At 39.9% G+C, this 18,534-nt stretch overlaps 1 protein-coding gene across 2 annotated transcripts in view; it reads left to right on the top strand.

Annotated features, from left to right (window-relative positions):
• The window catches only part of CBFB (core-binding factor subunit beta), a 43,009-nt gene extending 26,644 nt beyond the window's left edge, over positions 1-16,365 (top strand). The window contains exons 4-6 of one of the 2 annotated variants that reach the window (XM_048515945.1): positions 3,308-3,424; positions 6,480-6,606; positions 14,402-16,365. In XM_048515945.1, coding sequence (XP_048371902.1) covers positions 3,308-3,424; positions 6,480-6,606; positions 14,402-14,424 — 267 coding nt within the window. In that variant the 3' untranslated portion in view covers positions 14,425-16,365. The remainder of the gene's footprint in view (positions 1-3,307; positions 3,425-6,479; positions 6,607-14,401) is intronic. The other variant, XM_048515944.1, reaches the window with a different exon arrangement.
• The last annotated feature ends 2,169 nt before the right edge of the window (positions 16,366-18,534 follow it).

Genomic DNA, 18,534 nt, shown 5'->3' with positions numbered 1-18,534 from the left:
ATGAAGTCTATTAATTAATGTAATCTTTCTCCCCATATTTGCTAAAAACATGCTCACTTTTCTTTCTCCATGGTAAATGCCTATGCTTCACTCCTCCTTTTCTCTCCCCTCCTCATACAGTCTTCTCCCTTTCTGTTTTTTTACCACAGGTCTCTTTTCCCTCTGCCCATGCCTAAGTCACTCCTTTATTTTTGCTTTCCCCGCCCCTCACCCCGGCCCATCTCTTCACAGTTTGGCCAGAGTTTTAATTCTCTCATCAATGTACACATTAAGAGTGGCTTGGATAAAGGCAGCCTATATGAATTGGTGGATGACTGAAAAAACTGGTACCAACTCCATCAAGAGTTCTTCTGTCACCCCACTACTTCTGTTGATGAGCCAGCCTATTCCTACAAAAGAAATAGGGAAGCAGCATAACTATTACTCTGAATACAGAGGACCACAGTTGGTACACAGGCCTGCAGTTATACAAATCTGCTGTACAACAGTAGAAGGATAATAGAACTATGATTTGTACCATGTTTCTCTGTTGGTGACTGTATGTGTCTTTTAGCCATGACAACCTTTTCTCTGTCAAAAAGTTTCCCTGTGAAGTTCCTATTGTGGGAAAAGTTGTATTGAGTGTGGATCTGGGCCAGCACCTCTGCTTCTGCCGGTGAACCTAAAAGTAATTGCAACTCATTTTTCCAGCTGTTAAGAGACTTTACATTGTATTGAAATGGGTCGAAATATGTTTTAGACTGCAGAATATTTTATTGTTCTTGAAATGTGAAATCTAGTTTATTGGATATATGATGCTATTTTATTTAATTGCTCTTTAATTGTACAATCCAGTTTTATTGCTCTGTATATACTGCCCTGACTTTTATTGTATTGTTTTATAATCCTGCTGTCAAACCTTGAGTCTCAACTAGGATTTTTCTGCACGCTCAATTTACTCCTCATTTTCTTGGCAGTCAGTCCACAAGCATTGAAATCAGTTTGTGCAGGGTATTTTTGCATATCTACTCTCCTCCTGCATTTTCACAGTTTTGGAGTCAATTTATTTTCATCCACACATACCTTAAATAAGTAGGATTTTCAAGGGAGGATGCTGGCATCATTGGTGACATGGTTGGTGCAGGAATTTGTTGTGCATGCTTATATTGATATATCAATGTAGTGATAGGTTAGGCAAATTCAGTGAATTTCTAGCTTTCATTTTTAGAAAGTAAACTTCTAGCCTTTCTCCCTGTGGAGATATGCTTTTGAGACTACCTTTTTTAAAAAAAATGAAAGCTGGGAATTCAGAGAACCTTCTTAACATATCATCCAAACGATACATTGATATATCAATATTTTAGTATATTTTGCAAGGCACTATACCTCCACATCCAACTTTATGTTAGCAGGCTGAAGATAGCCAATGCCTTCAAGCCTTAAGAGCTCACAAGTTGCTGCCGTTGGAATCCAATACTGAAACGCAAAGACCTGCTTAGGTTCACTGAAGGGACGTGCACTAGCTCACTTGAATTCTTGACTTTTTTTTTTGTTTGAACAACAAACTCCAGGTTTTGAAATTCTCCTTTTGAAAATAACTTGCTTTTGGAAGGCTGAGGAGAAAGGGCTGCTGGCTGAAATGAAACAAAAGTTACAAAACTAATGGTGCAGTCCTAAAGGAGCTACTCCATTCTAAGCCTATTTGTTTCAGTGGGCATAGACCTGGAGCGACTCTTCATAGGATTGTGCTGTAAATCCCCTCTGAATTCAGATGAGATTGATGGTTCTTGGAGGGTAGCCAAGAGTCTAGACTGGCAGGGCCTTTGTCTCATCCACCAAAGCAATTAATTTATTAACTGTTCTTCTCTTTGGGATGAAGCCCAGGGAAACACAGTGGTGTCTCTCTGACAGTTCTTCAGCTTTGTGCAGCCAAGAGTGCTGACCATTTTTACAAGTGTTTTCTGGGAACATCATTTACTGTTCCAAACCTCATTGCAGGAAGAAGTTGTTTTATTAAAGTAGTCATGATTTGAAGAATGTTAACACCAGATAAGGCAGCTTTCTATTCCTTGAATGGATATTTATCTGATGATTCTTGTTGATTAGTTCCTTTACAGAAATTGCAGTAAGCAAAATACACACTTGTCGGAGAAATGTTTGTGATTTATCAGTTCCTTGTTTACACAATGGAAACAACCACATAACATTTATGAAAGAAGTATACATTTGTGACATCGGAAGTTAGATTGTACTACATGATTTTGAAGTTGCATTTTTAGCACCTCCCACCATTCTCATATCTGGAACAGGTGCAGTTTTAATGGCACTTCTGGATGCAAAATGCTGTTGTGGAAAGCAGATGAGAGAATTAGATTGCTCCTGGAATAATTCTGCCCAGTAGTGTGTTTTGGGGTGTGTGGGTGTGTGTGGGTGTTTGCTAACCCTGATGAAGACTTCATTTAGAAATCACATGCTACTTAGGTTGAGGGGAAATCTGGACAAATGTACCTTATAGCAGGGCTAATTTGTACTCTTTTCTCTTCCCACCTCCTGTTTATCACATTCCATTGCTAATGGACTGCTTAGGTGAAAGTAGACTGCCTCATAGCTCTCCATAATTCTATGTCTATATTAAACCATGGTTTAAGATCTCAGTTAGTGTAGGTGAAATTGACACCGACTTACACACGCACACGCATTTGTGGATCATCAATAACTGAACTTACTGTTTAATCATGATTATTGATACCAGAAGGGGAGGGTAAGATGCACAGAAGCCCAACAGCAAGCCAGATACATACATTCTTTTCCTTATTCACGGTTACATGTGGCATCTGAATACATCTGTCAGATTAATGTATGGTGGAACCTTGGTTTTTGTTGTCAGTTTTCATCCATTTCGGTTTTCGACTATTCTTTCTGTGAAAATTTTGTCTTGGTTTTATTTAGCACTTCGTTGCTTAGTTTTCGTTGTTTTATCTGCGCTATTTTTCTTGCGGTAAAATAGCTGACCCATGCTTTTTTTGATTGCTTTACTTGGTGGCCTCGGTTATCGATGGTTTAGGATTTAAGCCAAGGAACCACGGTTGGATTACCGACAAAAACTGAGTTTCCACTGTATTAGTAGCTATGATGCCTGTTTTGACTCTCAGCATGACTAAAGGATAAGATTTTAATCTACATCCTATATTTCCATTATGTTTGAAATGGCTATTAAAATCATCATTGTACAAATATATAGATGATAGCCTTAAAACACTATAAATCTCTGTATGGATTTTGTGTGTACATAGTTTGCATCATCAGTGTATATCTTTTAATTTTTCAGGTCTACTTGAAAGCGCCTATGATTCTTAATGGTGTTTGTGTTATTTGGAAAGGCTGGATAGATCTCCAAAGATTGGATGGCATGGGCTGCCTAGAATTTGATGAAGAGCGGGCACAGGTATGGAAAAACTCTCAAATGCTGCTTATTTGTCCACAAAACTATAGCGTCAGTGTGCTACTTCTCAGTTACTTTAAAAAAAGAAACTCCTACCATCCTGTGAGGGAGACATAAAGGAAGATTGTCTAGAATAAATTTAAAAAATGTTCCTAGCATGAGCAGGTTGGGCTGAAAATGCTGGTCATTTATGGTAGGAGGTTCTACACCTTAACCTTCTGCTTAATCCTGACTTCAACCCGCTGTACTTTGCCTGTGCAGAAGGGGCCCAAGTCTTACAGGTGATACTGGAGTGTAACCTTTTGCTGACATACGACATTCTTGTAGTTGGATTTACTGGTCTTAAAATATAGTTTGCAATTTTAAAACATGTATTTTTATTTAGCCCCACCTTGTAAATCAGTTTGTAGCTTTGAAATCATGAATAATTTTAAGATAAAGTAACTGTTACCTATTTACAGTATTTTTAAAAGAATAATCCTGCTAAAATATATACTGTCTTCTTCATTGCCAAAAATTAACTTACCATTTTTATTTTAAATATGAAAAATAATTTGTTATACTGGACAACCGTAAAAATTACCAGGAAGGGACTGATATACCACATGAAAGTAGAATTTAATGACACCTATGCACATTGCCTTTTAGTGTACATTCCTAGGGATTCAGCTGATGTTTATTGATTGACAGATGTTTGTATTAAACTAAGCAAGGCCACAAGGGACACTTTTTCACATCGTTTCTCAAAATAGCTTTAGGATATAGGATAGTGCCTTAGGCAAAAAAGGCAATTTGACATTCTCTCACTACTGACTTTTTACTTAAAATTTAATGTGCTTTAGTCCCTTGGTATATTAAAATGTTGCTGGAGTCTCTAGAGCAGGACATTTTTAGTTAGGCCTGGACTTTGCTATTGAAGCAATACCATTCCTGTTGAAAACAGCACTGTGTACCTCTTGACTATTTCAGCTTACAAGTGTGGTTAGCATAAAACTTTGAAATGTGAGCAAGTGAAGATGAAAGGTGAAAACGTGTATACAAAAGAACACAATTCAGCATGAAGCAAATTTTGCTTTTCATATTAATTTATTGTGTATTTTCAGACACACAGACTCTCTGTATTAGCCAGTCAACTTCTTATTGGGTACAGATACTTAAATGAAAATGATCGACCCAGTTTTTGAAAATAAATTTACTGACATAGTATATTTAAAGTGCAGTCTTAGTAGAGATACTCCCATTGAAGCACATTGATATCACTGAATTTAGACTGGAATACATCTGCATAGTGTACTATCAAAAGTCTTTTTCAGCTATAAAATGTTGGGGATATTGTTGGTATTGCAATGAATTAGCAGAATAAATAATAGGACTGAAATGCGAGTGAGTTGTTTCATAGAACTTTCTTAGATAACAAGATAACGTTACACTAAATATAGGAACAGCAAACTCTATCTGTGTAAGTATTCAGTCTGGGTATCTGTGTAGTCTGTCTGTGCCTGTGTGTCTGCCTCTTTTGCTGGAAGAAGAAAGGACAGATCTTTCCAGAAGCTCATGAGATTCTAGCCATGTGACTTCAACAGTTAACTCTTGCTTGATTGAATGAAGCAGACACTTGTAAAATCCTAACAGAAATACTCATATTTTTAACAGCTCTAAGCATTGGAAGCTTATGATGAATGAGGCCAGTGTTTGCATAACTTGCTTTATTCACACTTTTTAACTGTATGAGGCATTTTATTTTTAAATAAAATAATGTTACTTCCTTCATGTGTATGCTCTTTTTTATGATAGCCTTTGGCTAGCCAATACATAGTTATGTTTTAGAGGATAACTGATAAAAAGCATGGTGACCCAAATTCTTTACATATGTGGCCATTACTTACATAAGTATTGTCCCCTTCTTTCTTGGAATACACACAAAGACAGTATTCTGGGCCATTGTGAGGATGGAAAGGCTTGTGAATGTTTGACATGTGCCCAGTCATCCTTCCTGCTCTGCCTGCTACAAGTTATTTACTGTTCCTCGTTACGTCTATAGCAGGGGTCTGCAACTTGCGGCTCTCCATATGTTAATGGACTACAATTCCCATCAGCCCCTCCCAGCATGGCCAATTGACAGGGCTGATGGGAATTGTAGTCCATGCATGTAGTCCCCTGGCCTATAGCATATGCATGCTGACAGGAGTAAACGGTAGATTGTTCTATCAGCGCCCAAGGAGACCCATATGTAGATGCTGTTCATAGAGGAACTGCATAATTCTCCTAGTGTACAATAGTTAATTTTGCAATATTATTTTTAAATATACAGGCAGAAGCTGAGAATGTTCAGGGAAGAAATCTAGGCCTGATTATAAATCTACCCAATAGCTAAAATGAGCTATCTGCATAGTTTACCTTTAAGCGACACAAGAATGTTTTTATGAAATACAAAAATACACACTGAGGTAAATCGTAATGCATAACAAGGAAATATGGGGTGACACCCTTTAAACAGTACTGGCCAAATGAGTAGGGGGGGGGCCTTCCTGGAGAGGTTTATTATGCATGAATACACCACTCAGCAGCAACCTAGTTACATACTAGACCAGGGGTAGGGAACCTGCGGCTCTCCAGATGTTCAGGAACTACAATTCCCATCAGCCCCTACCTGCATGGCCAATTGGCCATGCTGACAGAGCTTGATAAGCCATTTCAGACAAGTTCCTGAGCATCTGGAAAGCCACTAGGATCGGCACCCTCTGTACTAGACTAATCAAACCCTGCTGGAAATGCTGTTAACACCTTTGTACATTATGTTACATGGATGGAGGAGTGCAACCAAAGATGCCATTGGTATTCCCTGTGGTTTGCCCTGCATAGTAAGTGCATAGCCACTTTGTAAAGCAGGATACTGAACTGGATAAACCACTGGTCTGATCCGTCAGAGCTGGAAGTTTGAAGAATTTCATGTTTATTCTGTTTTGTTCATCTGCTAACTGATGGATAGAGTCAAGCAGATATGATTTGTTTCAAAGGAGAATATAGCTACCTCTTTCCTGAATCTGTGTATCTGTAGCAGGAGGATGCATTGGCACAGCAGGCTTTTGAAGAAGCTCGGCGAAGAACTCGTGAATTCGAGGATCGAGACCGGTCTCATCGGGAAGAAATGGAGGTGAGAGTTTCACAGCTGCTGTCAGTTACTGGTTAGTACTTTACCAAAAACTTCAATCACTTCTCTGTTGAGAGCATGATTCTAAAGTCTTATGTCTTGTTCAGTCGTTACAGGTTAACGAGCCCATTAGGACTAACAATGTTAGTACAGCGTGGACCCTTTTTTCAAAGCAGCTCAGAAAGAGAGTTGTTTTAGAATCAAAGATTATCAGGTTAAAGTCTAGAAATTTAAGCTGATTTAGTCTACCAGTGTTACATTCATCCTTCTCTTAATGAGAATTCCGACTTTTCCTATTTGTGTGTGCAGCGTGCTAGTAACTGGGTTGGCTCCAGCTAGGTTTTTCACTCAGTCTCATTTAATTCTGCTCCTTACTACAGCCCCTGTCCAACATGGCTTTTGTCTATGCAGCTCCAATGATCCTTTAGCAGTAGTTAGTCCCTCTTCCAGGAGCAGAAAAACTGGCTAGATCCACTCCACAGCGTCACAGATCTTCCGCGTATGTTACTTCCAGCGCAATCCTGAGCAGAGTTGTTCCAGTCTAAGATCATTGATTTCAGTGGTCTTAGACTAAATCTGTTTAGGATTGCAGAGTTAATCAAGTAGACAAAAAATCAGTTATTGCTAAATGATGCAATATTGGATCCTTTGACTCCTGAATCTTTCCTTCACTTCATTCTTGCTTAGGCATTTCTTTCCGCACTTTTCTCCCCAATAGGAACACACAAAATGTGTTCCTACACAATAGGTCACAATATAGAATGTAAATAAGCAAACTGAGAAAAACAAGCAAAGAATAATAAAGGTTACAATAAATTTTCATAGACAACATCCTAGGCCATTCCTAGATCTGCAGCGTGGCTCAAAGAGCAAAACCTCTTTCTGTTATCTATGAAAGCAGTTTTGGGGGAGACTGCGGGGGCAGCAGTAACGTTATTGAATATACTTAAAGAGGATGAAGGCATTATGCGAGGTAAAATGGCAGATTCTTGTACTGTAGGTGTTTCTGTGGAATTATTCAGGGGAGTGATGTATATTGTGTAAGGTAGGGTTATATTGTTCAAACCTAGGTAAAATGTGTTCATTAAATGTGCAAAAACAATGTCTTGTTGAATCCTGACGTATGAAATATATTTGTAAACTTGCATAACCAGTAGTAATAAATTACATTCTATTTTTTTAAATGATTGCTGTGTTTAAAGGTAATCCTGATTGTGAAATTGGTGAAAAGAGAGCTCTTGCTGAATTTTCGTTCTGCTTTTGCAGAGAAGGAATATAGGAATATGTCTTGTAAAATATTCAAATTTTCTTATCCTAAAAATCAGCTTTTCAAACCCAAACCGAAGGCCTTGTGCTTTCAGTTTACAAAGTTCTTGCATATATATTCAAAGTAGAATGCTTGTGGGAGTTGAAAGTCCCATAGTTAGACATTATACCCTGGGTTGATGCAAAGTCTGCATAACTTTTTTTTAAGTCATGCTGAATGGCTTTAATAGATACCACATTTGAGCTCAATAAAAGAGGAAGAAAGCCTTTGTCTGCCCCATCCAAAAGAAAGGCGCCAGCTCTGTGGAAACATTCAGCAAACCTTGGCAGCATGCGAAAATGACCACAGATTTTACTCTTTATTTATACAATTTGCTTTCCTGGTAGCGATTTTCTTTATTTTCTGACATACTGTGAATAGTTGCTTTAGATGTCAGAAGCTGATGGAAAGGAACCATTGAAGCATTCAAATATACAAAGCGTTGATATTGTTAATCAAATCTGACTTTATTTTTCTAAAGGGATAAGAATGTGCGTGCCCAGTGGCTGTGGAAATACAGTAGCTACTGTTAATAATAAAGCCATGAATTCCAGAGTTCTCCCTCTGAGGCAGGATGACATCTTTTATGGGTTAGTCCCACCCCTTTGCTCAGGGAGGCAGGAATTAAAATATTGAATTTTCTGTCTCCTTCAGTGGGAATTATCCCCTTCCAGTTTCTTTTCTTGTCTCATTCAAGGAGGGCAACTTAAGACTTAGACTCTGATCCCTATCCTAAGCTTCTGCCTCCCCCTAAATGAGGCAGGAACTAAAATCTTCAACTTCCTGTCACCTTCAGTGGGAATCCTATCCTTCCAGTTTCTTTTCTTGCCTCTTTCTGGCAGAGGCAGCTTTAGGCTTAGGTTCTGACCCCTATCCTAAGCTTCTACCTATTCTACTTAAAATTTCACCATTCTTTCTTACTCTTAGTCTTTTATCTATTTATTCATCACTTCTCCTCTTGCCTGCAGAAGTGAATCAGCTTAGAGCTAGAAAGACAAGAGAGGGAGAAGAGCAACTGCAACAGCAGCAGCCATTATAGAGAGCAATTGCCTGTCCTCCAAAATCATCATGTAGGGGAGTAACTCTAAAGATGGTTTTCTGTCCAAAAAGGCGTTGGAGACTCCCATAATGGCTATGACTGACCATGCTGTCCATGGTTGAGATCAGGCCTGCCCAGGACTCAGTATTCTGGACTGCCCAACTATCAGAGCACAGCTATCAGGCTGGACAAAGACCCGGTACCCTGGACTACCTCGAGGCTCAGAGCACAACAATCATGCTTCCTCAGGACCCAGTATTCTGAAATACCCTGAAGCTCAGTACAGCATAGAGAAAGCACATGAAGAAGAGGCATCTTTCCCTCTTGGACCGGCTGGGAGCAAGAACACCATTGTTGCTGGTAGGATCTAGTGGCACAGGCCGCAGTAATGCAGCTCTTTAGAGATATTCTGGACTACCCTCTGCTGGGATTACCCAGCAGCAGAATTCAGAGAATGAGCCTCTACCATGCAGGGTCTTGGAGGTGACTGGGGTCAGATGCACAGAAAAAACATCAGAAGTTGATATGGCTCCACACTTAGCACCTCACTTAGTTTCCCAAGAATTTAAGATTTTATGTAATGAAAAAAGCCAGTATTTAATGTTTAAGGTTGTGGTGGAGCATTTGCAAGTTGATCAGCAATGGTTGGTGAGAGCACAGAAGCTGCTAGGGCAGGATGGGTGCGCACAGTTTCTAGTTGTCCTGGAAATGGGCTTCAGTGTTTTGCGTGGCTCTTCACCCTGCGTCACAGCTAATCAGTTTATTCTGTACAGAATAAACACATTTGCATAACTCAGATGTAGAATTCAGTCTTGGTCTAGAATGCAAAAGTATTGGGTTCTTGCAGCACTTGTTGACCTTCTTTTGGGGGGAAAAGGGTGACATCTGAGAACAGTAAATGTGATCTAAGGCAGGAAAACCTCCTTAGCTATTCTTCAGTAAGCACAATGTACAGAGGTCAGGGCATTACAAAGGTTTGGTTTACTGGACACATTTTGACCGATGTCACCAACAAGAGGTTGCCAGTGTGCTTGGTGGTATTCCTGTGGTTGCTTTGTCTCGCCACAAGTCTGGTCCTACCACTGAGTGGGGATTTGAGGAATGGTTGTGTGTTTGCATTTGCCGGAAGGCGGTCAGTTCTCTTGGCACTCAAGTTCCAGAAGCATTTTTAGTGCTGATCAAGCATACCATGTGCTATAATTCCCTTGTTTTACTTAAAGAAAGCCACTTTATTGTAGATCCCAAAAGGTCGAGAAAATTCGAAATGTCTCAAATTACGTTCTTTGTTGGGCGAACAGTGTCAGGAGAAGATGGCAGGAAGCTTTCAGCGGGGCTGTGTCCTGATTTTGAATAAACACAGTGGTATATGTGTTGATGCCGTTTTCTTTTAGTATATTTTGGAAGAGGCATAATCTACACATCAAAGTATATGATCATGGAAAAGATATTTGCATGTTTTGCTATACCAGAATTACCAGTTACAGAATGTTAGCAGTAGCTTTTTCTTTTAAAGTTTGCATGAAATTGCACTTTCTTGGAACCCATAAACTGAAAACTGATTCTTAACCAGTAATACTTCCCCCCCCCCCCAATTTGCCAGTATCTTTGTATTTTTATATGCCCCATATAGAAGAAAGCCATAAAATAGGGTTTCCTGAAGTGGGCGGTACTGCCCTTCTGGGGGCGGTCGAAACATCAAGGGGGGCAGCGAGAAATTTGGGGGCAGCAGGGGGACGGCAAGGAATTTTGGGGTGTTAGGGAGGCAGGGATTTCTGAGCCAGCAGGGAAGGGAAAGGTCTTGTCCTTCCATCTTGCCATGTGGTGACTGGTGAATCTTAAAGGAAAAGCAGCAGCACTCTCCTCACTGTGTGTCTTGGGGGGGGATGCATATAGGTTGTGTGTGTGTGTGGCTGAGGGAGAGGGCTGCCAAGTGGAGGGCTGCTGCAGGGTCAAGGTGGACTTGCTGGTTGGCTGCTTTGCAAGGCTAGATGTATTTTTAAGAAGAAAAGCAGCAGTGCTCTCCTCGCGGTGTTGGGGGCGCAAGGACTCGTGCTGTTGCTTTGCAAGGCAAGATTTTTTTAAAAAAAGAAAAAGTAGCAGCATTCTTCTCACTGCTGCTTTGAATTCGCAATAGACCTAATACCAAGAGAGAGGTGTGTATATGGCGCGGGGCGGGGGGGTGGGGGAGCACAAGGGACGTGGCCTGGAAGCCAAGGGGGCAGCAGCCCAAAAAAGTTTGGAAACCACTCTGTGGAACTTCTTCAGCAAAGTAAAAGGACACTTTCATTTGAGGAAATATTGTTTCATGGCTGGTAGAGATGCTATAAATATATAATTGCTATTGATCGCTGTCGGTCAGTATTTCGCTGTGGCTCAGCCCCTTTCTAACCTGCATTGACTGAAAGAAGATGCCGATATGAGAGTATTGCTTGACTTGCAAAATTGATCTTCTCTGCGCTGCACTCCGCATTGATTTTGTGCAAAATGTAAAATGTTGTCTTGGTATGGTCATTTAGCAGCACTTTAGTGGTTGGCCATTTTGCTGCTCGGAGTGACAGATGCCACCCTGTTTTAATCCCTTAGAACAATTGAAGCTGCTCTAATCCATGACCACGGCACATGACGGAAAAATAAAGGTTTATCCCATCAGGCGGTTTTAATAACTCCCATGAATTACATAGCCCTGACTTGGGTAACCCCAGGGTAGCCTGAGTTCATCAGATCTCGCAAGTTAAGCGGGATTGGCCCTGGGTTTGTTTTTTTTTTTTTTTTATATATATATATATATATGTTCTTATATATATATATCACTCACTCACTCACTCACTCACTCACTCACTCACTCACTCACTCACTCACTCACTCACTCACTCACTCCAGGGTCGTGATGCAGGGGCAGGTGGCCACCTCTGAATGTCTCTTTCCTTGAAAATCCCACACGGTTGCCATGTCAGCTGTGACTTGATGGCAAAAATAATAATAATTACATGGTATTTTGTGGTGTATTTCTAACCTGAGACAATTCAGCAGTCCTTTGATCAGAGTCCGTCCTATTTCATTATTGTTTTGTATTACGTTCATGTTCTACGTTTTGGCACCATTTTGGAGTGGAAAAGAGGCTTCAGCCTCCTTTCCTATGGCACCTTTTGATCTTAGACAGCAAAGTGTTTTCAGTCTAAAATTTGAAACAATAAGGATGATAACAGTGGGAGGGGAGGGAATGGCAGCAGGAACGAAGTGGAAGAATATGTGTTCCTTCTGGTTCCTCATTCTTAAACTTGGTGGGGATGGTAGGGAGCAGTGACTAAACTGTATCAGAATGCTTCATGGAAAATGTGGGTGTTAAGGAAAGAGCTGATGAAATTGAGAAGTGCTACAAAACATGTTCTAAGGAGGAGCAATGGACTTGTCAGAGCAGGAGACCTTCAGACGTGAGTGGTGGAGCTGGAAGAGCAAAAGTCACAAGCAATTTGTCTAGATATAGTGGCTGAAATAAAGGGGAACGAGGTCATGGATGCCTGTGAAGACAAGGGCAGTGAGTTATGATTGTGCTGTTTATGGGAGAGGGAGTCACTTTCAGAGTGATAAGGCAGGCAGGTGATGTGTAAGAGAAGGGTAGGGTAGGGCCAGAGAAAAGTGGCAGTAGAGTGAAGGTGGACAGAAAGGAGAGATAAATAAACGATAAAGCCAAGGTGACATTGCTAATGGATAGATAGTTCAGAAGGAAATTAAGGCTTTGAGGGGGAATATGAGACTTTCAGGCTTGAATATATTGAGTTTCCAGGCAGAAATCTCATACAGTTGGAAGAGGCAGTATTGAATAGAGACAGAGAAAGATCAGTTGGATGTCATCAACACATATGTTGGTAGTGAGTGCAGTTGGATATGGTGAGATCGTCGTAGAGAGTGTGGAGAGAATAGAAGAGAGCCAATGACAGATTCATAGGGATTCAGTGGAGGAGAAAAAAAATATATCTTCACTCCTAGGAAACACTTGATCAGACTGGCAGGAAATGAAAGTCATATGATGTATTGGGCAAATGAGAGGCAAAGGTATAAACTAAAGAGAGAAAAGAGATGTCTGGGAAAAGCCATTGAATCTGTAGATTGCAGGTAAAGGAGGAAGAACTGGAGCATGAGGAGGCTTGAAACTGGGCGTGATGGTGAAACTGAGGGTAGTCCACAGCAGGCAAGCCAGAGACTGAGCAGCTCATGGTGAAGAGATAATCAAAAGAGAGCCTGGGGCAGAACATGGTCATCGTGTCATCTTACTAGGCTGTGCTGGCTAGAAAGAGACCAGGGGGAAGGCTGGGTCTCAAGACCTTCAGGGAACCCAAAGTAACTTGAGTTTTTGTGCATTTTGCCGTTTTTGCAGTACACATGGGTTTGAATTCATAGGTGAAATGGTGGTCTTAAAAATTCAGTTCGTTTTAAAAGGCTTCATGAATAAATAATACTGAAATCTTTTTCCAAACAGAATATTGTGTTCTGGAATCTACTGCAATAAACTGTTTTTTTTTGTCTACAAAAAGTTAATAATTCAGAACTAGTTTCTTGTCTCATTTCAGAGCATTGAAGAATATCAGTGTGTAGGTGGCACCAAACTTCAGTTTCAGTTACACCATATTCTGACCCATGTTAAGGGCCAGAATTTTTTTAAAGTGTTTCTGCTTAATTTGGGCTGAGCTGATTTATTTCTTGCAGGTGCTGTTCATAATGTAATGAAATACAGTCATTTGATTGTTTACACTCAACCCAATAAATGAGAGCAATAAATGACTGAAGTTTCCTATTCGCCTATGACTTAAGTTTCAAGTTTTGGTTTGTAAAGGAAGTGTGAAGCCAGGTTCCAATATCACTACAGATTCAGTTATCAGTGCAGACTGGTTAATTCAGAGTTGAAAGTGGGCAGGGAGCTCACACCTGCCTCTCATTTCCAATCCTCACAACTGAGGTTTTCGTTGGGTCATTCGTTCTTGAAGCATTTGTCCCTTCAGGGGTCGGGGACCATGTTCTGGTTTGGAGAATGAGGGTCAGACTAATAGTGGCTCAGTGGGTAGGAAGCTACGAGACTGCTGGACTAGCAAGTATGCATCAGCTAGTTGTGGTGGGTTTCTCTGGCTTTGTGGCCGTGGTCTGGTGGATCTTGTTCCTAACGTTTCGCCTGCATCTGTGGCTGGCATCTTCAGCATCTTCATTGGACACAGTGTGTAACAGACTTCTCTCTGTGATACACCTCTGGTGATGCCAACCACAGATGCAGGTGAAACGTTAGGAACAAGATCCACTACACCACGGCCACACAGCCCGGAAAACCCACCACAACCAGTTGAATCCAGCCGTGAAAACCTCCAACAATGCATCAGCTGTTCACACGGTTGACAATGTGATGTCGTTTTAAATTGATTGCTTTCCCTTTTAAAAAATTCTAGATGTGTCTTACCTTTCTCTTTCCCTTTCTTCCCTTCCTCCGTGTTGCTTCAGGCAAGAAGGCAACAAGACCCTAGCCCCGGATCGAACCTAGGAAGTGGCGATGACCTGAAACTACGTTGAAAATAGTGACCAATGAGCCACACGTACTTTTTAACCTTGGCAAATGATGGAATTGAATGACCAGAAACTGTGATATAACTGGGTATATGCGATAGTCCTATTCCCTGACCTGCGGCAGCCAAACTATCACATACTGCCATGGTTTGCACTATGTTTGTGTTACAATACCTGCATTTCTGTCCTTTAAGCCTGTCGCCAGTGCAAAATTTGTGATTTTTGTTTTTTTCTATGCAAGTTTGTCATTTTGTTGGCACTATTTTAGTGAAGACAGAACTTTATGCAGCTATAAAAACAATTCCTTCACTGTAATATTCATTTCAGAATAGGTCGGAACATTGCAGAATAAAAGATTTTTTTTGTGAATTTACTATAAGCCAAAACTTTCTAAACTGATTTTTTGTATGGGCTTTGGAAGTTTGGTTGTCATTTGTGTTCTTGCTCTTAGACAGACATTCTTCATAGTTCTCTCTCTCTCTTTCTCTCTCCCTCTCTCTCTCTCTCTCTGTGTGTTTGTGTGTGTACTTTTCTCTTTCTAAATTTACAGCTCATTTTACCCTAGTAATACAAAGTTGTTGATTTAGTAAATTATGTGTTTATAATTTTCAAAATGGTAAAATCCCTTGATAAATCATCTGCATTTCAGTTATATTTTACATGGCAAAGTATCAAGACGTCAGTCAACACATTCTGTTACATCTTCTCTTCTACACATACTAGTTGGCAGTTAATGTATGTTCCTGTATAGATAACCTACTGAAAACTCTTTGCAGTCCGGTTTTGTTTTTATTCAGGGACTTGAAAAAAAAAAGATCAAAAACGGGATCCTGCAACTTTTGTGATTAGGCTGATGCTAAAACTCATATGTTTCATACAAATATATTGAAAACAGCTGCTGTAGGTGTACTATATCTTGTCATTCTAAATGAAATGGAAGTATGAATTGAGGCATTTGAATAGTATAAAAAAAAACAGACTGGCCAAAAGATATTTTTTATGTTTTGTTACTATTGCTACTGTGTTACATAATGTTTTCCATCAGGGTAAGGTTTGGGGAGAACTAATTAATGAGGTTCATTGCCAAGTTGACCTAATCACTGTTTTTCGTTCAATCTGTTTTCCTTTCTGAAACTGTTTTGTTCCACAGATCATTTCATTCAGCACACAAATATCAATTTTATAAATGATTACCTCCAAACACTTGGATGCAACATTTTTTCTTTGTATGCCCTTCAGAATGACTAGGATACCTGATTCCTCACTGATTGTGACAGTTGAACTTAAAGCAGTTACATATTCTTTTAAATTCAAGATAGCTGAAGAAAAGGGAATTAGATTCCTGCCCAAAATTTTCTCAGTCATCAGATGACCCTGTGCTCAAATAGAAATGCCTTTGCTTTCTGTCAGATTTCATTTAATAAATTCTAATGTTCTTTTCATGCATGTTTTTCTTCATCATCTCAGAAATAGTGGTAACAGATGTTACATTATCTGTTAAGTTCTAACCTGGAACATGCCCCTATTTTATTTTACACAATAGCCTTCCTGATTTTTTTTCCAGCTTGTAGTTTCCAACAAACCAAATTATGTTAGTTCATATTAATTTTGCTCTCTTTCTTTAAATACCCCTCCTTCCTGCCAACCTTATCTAGAACTGTGCTGCAAACTGCATCTTAATGCTGGCATTAAGATCGCAAACTCCTGGCACTCTGCTAGCTAGTCTTTAAGTTATTGATGCAATTTTGATATTTTTTCATGATTTCTATTTAAGCAGAAGTTGCATCATCTTTCTTGAACTCACCTCTTAAGAGTTGCCTTAAGCCCCAAGATTGCTTTTGCTGTCTTTTTGTGTTATGTTAACCATAATGTTCATAATAAACTTCTGTATAGTGAAAAAAGTGGCTGAAAATTCCTTCCTGATGCTTTGTAATAGCGTGACACTTTACCCTTACATATTCAGGGATGGCGGATAATCTAGTAAACATTATGTTTTAAGTAAGTAAGGCCTTTATTGGCATATACAAGATGACAGAAAAATAATTATAAAATACACAATGAGCTAAAACACATTTCTTCAGCTTGAAAAGCTCAACTGGCAAACATAAAATACCAATAACAATTATATAGTATTACTAGCAATATTAATATAATATTGCTAACCATTTAAAAGTTAGCATCCATCTATAATATTTAACAGAAATTATGCTACATTCTCACAAACAATGGGATCAAGGTTGTCCAAGATTAGAGGAATCTTAAAAGCATCAGTTAATTGATTGTATAGCAGTGGTACTCAACCTGTGGGTCACAACCCCTTTGGGGGTTGAACGACCCTTTCACAGGGGTCGCCTAAGACTCTCTGCATCAGTGTTCTCCATCTGTAAAATGGATAAATGTTAGGGTTGGGGGTCACCACAACATGAGGAACTGTATTAAAGGGTCGCGGCTTTAGGAAGGTTGAGAACCACTGTTGTATAGGAGTGAAGTGGGAGGATTGGTTCATTCTAACTTTAGCAAATTATGCACAATGAAAGAGAGTGTGATCAAGTGTCTCAGTTTGGCCTGAATTGCATGAACATAGTCTCCTTTGTTTGTCTATTTGTTGGTATCTACCATAGAGAAGCATAGAGGGCATTATGTTAAATTGGGCAAGCGCCATAGCTCTTCTAATCAAGTGACATTTATTTTGGTATTCCAGGATTTTCTCACAGCATCAGCTAAAGCCCTAAGATCTGTGTTTTTGTTTACCCTCAGGACAGGTCACAGTTTGAAGCTGAAGCCTATAAGAGTAGAAAGTAGTCAAAAGCACTAACCTCTTTGAGTACATTCTCATTCCTACACTCCCCCCGCAAAGTACAATAAGCTAATAATCTGTTTCCCCTCAATGCAGTCAATTAATTGTTTGAAAATACGTCAAGCGTGTTATCACATGCACTGCACCTCAACAGTGGTATTTCAGATTCATAAATCAGAATAAGATACCCCTATGTACCTTCACACAACTTTCTAATACAGGAGAACTGCTCCCACAGTGACACGTTCTCAAAGCAAGCCACACGCATTCAGCGTAACAACCCCCACAAGGTTGTTGTGAGAATAAAATTGACAAGAGAATCATGTCTGCCAGGTTACATCCCCATTGGGAAGAAAGATGGGGTACAAATGACATACATTTAAATGAAGCTAGTCAATGGCAGAGTTAATCAAATTCCTTCCATACCACCTAGTCAAAATGGGAACGCTCTTCAGTTTTTACTGCATTGAGAAGCACATTTTAACCAGTTTCCCCAGGGGAAGGGGATCAGAAACCAAATTGGCCATTAACACCATATAATCTCAATGACACTAAAACACCTCTCAGAATATTTATACGGTCTGTTGTGTACCCTCTTAATCTCTACTGTTTGTTAATCTTGTGCAACTAATTTTATCAACTTCTTCAGTTTGTTTCATCTGTACCTTTAAGTCTTACCTTCCTTGTCATGGAGGGCTAAGTGTAAAATTATAATCTTTGCTTTCTAATAAGTTAAAGGTATTTTCAGTTTAAGCCTGGAAATCTTCCATTTGAATAAGAATTCAGAGTAGCAACTAAAGTCACGCTTTTAGATGTGTTTCAGTGACCCAGTCCAACAAAGGTGCTAATCCAGTGGTGGCGAACCTATGGCACGGGTGCCAGAGGTGGCACTCAGAGCCCTGTCTGTGGGCACGCGTGCGCAGAGTTCGTCATGTGATAATACTGTAATTATTTCAGGGAGATTATTAGCATTAAACCTAAGACCTAGTTTTGGGGAAGCAATGTAGGTAACCCTGTTAAGCGCTGTTAAACCCTACTGATTTTCATGGGAAGAACAAAAGTGTGATCCTTTACCTGAGAGTAAGCTCGTTTGCTGGCAATGGGGTTTGCTTCTGAGTAAACCCTCCTAGGGTCGTGATTCACCCGTTCAAAGCGTTGCACAGTTGCTTCAAAGCAAAGCCACCGACTACCATCAAGCTTACTCCTGAGTAATGCATGCCTTGGAGCCAACCGTTTTTTCTATACTAGAACCTCAGTATTCAGGTTAAATTGC

Source organism: Sphaerodactylus townsendi, linkage group LG14, assembly GCF_021028975.2.
Source record: "Sphaerodactylus townsendi isolate TG3544 linkage group LG14, MPM_Stown_v2.3, whole genome shotgun sequence".
NCBI lineage: Eukaryota > Metazoa > Chordata > Lepidosauria > Squamata > Sphaerodactylidae > Sphaerodactylus > Sphaerodactylus townsendi.
Note: the sequence above shows the minus strand (reverse complement) of the source record. Positions and strands in the feature narration are given on the sequence as shown.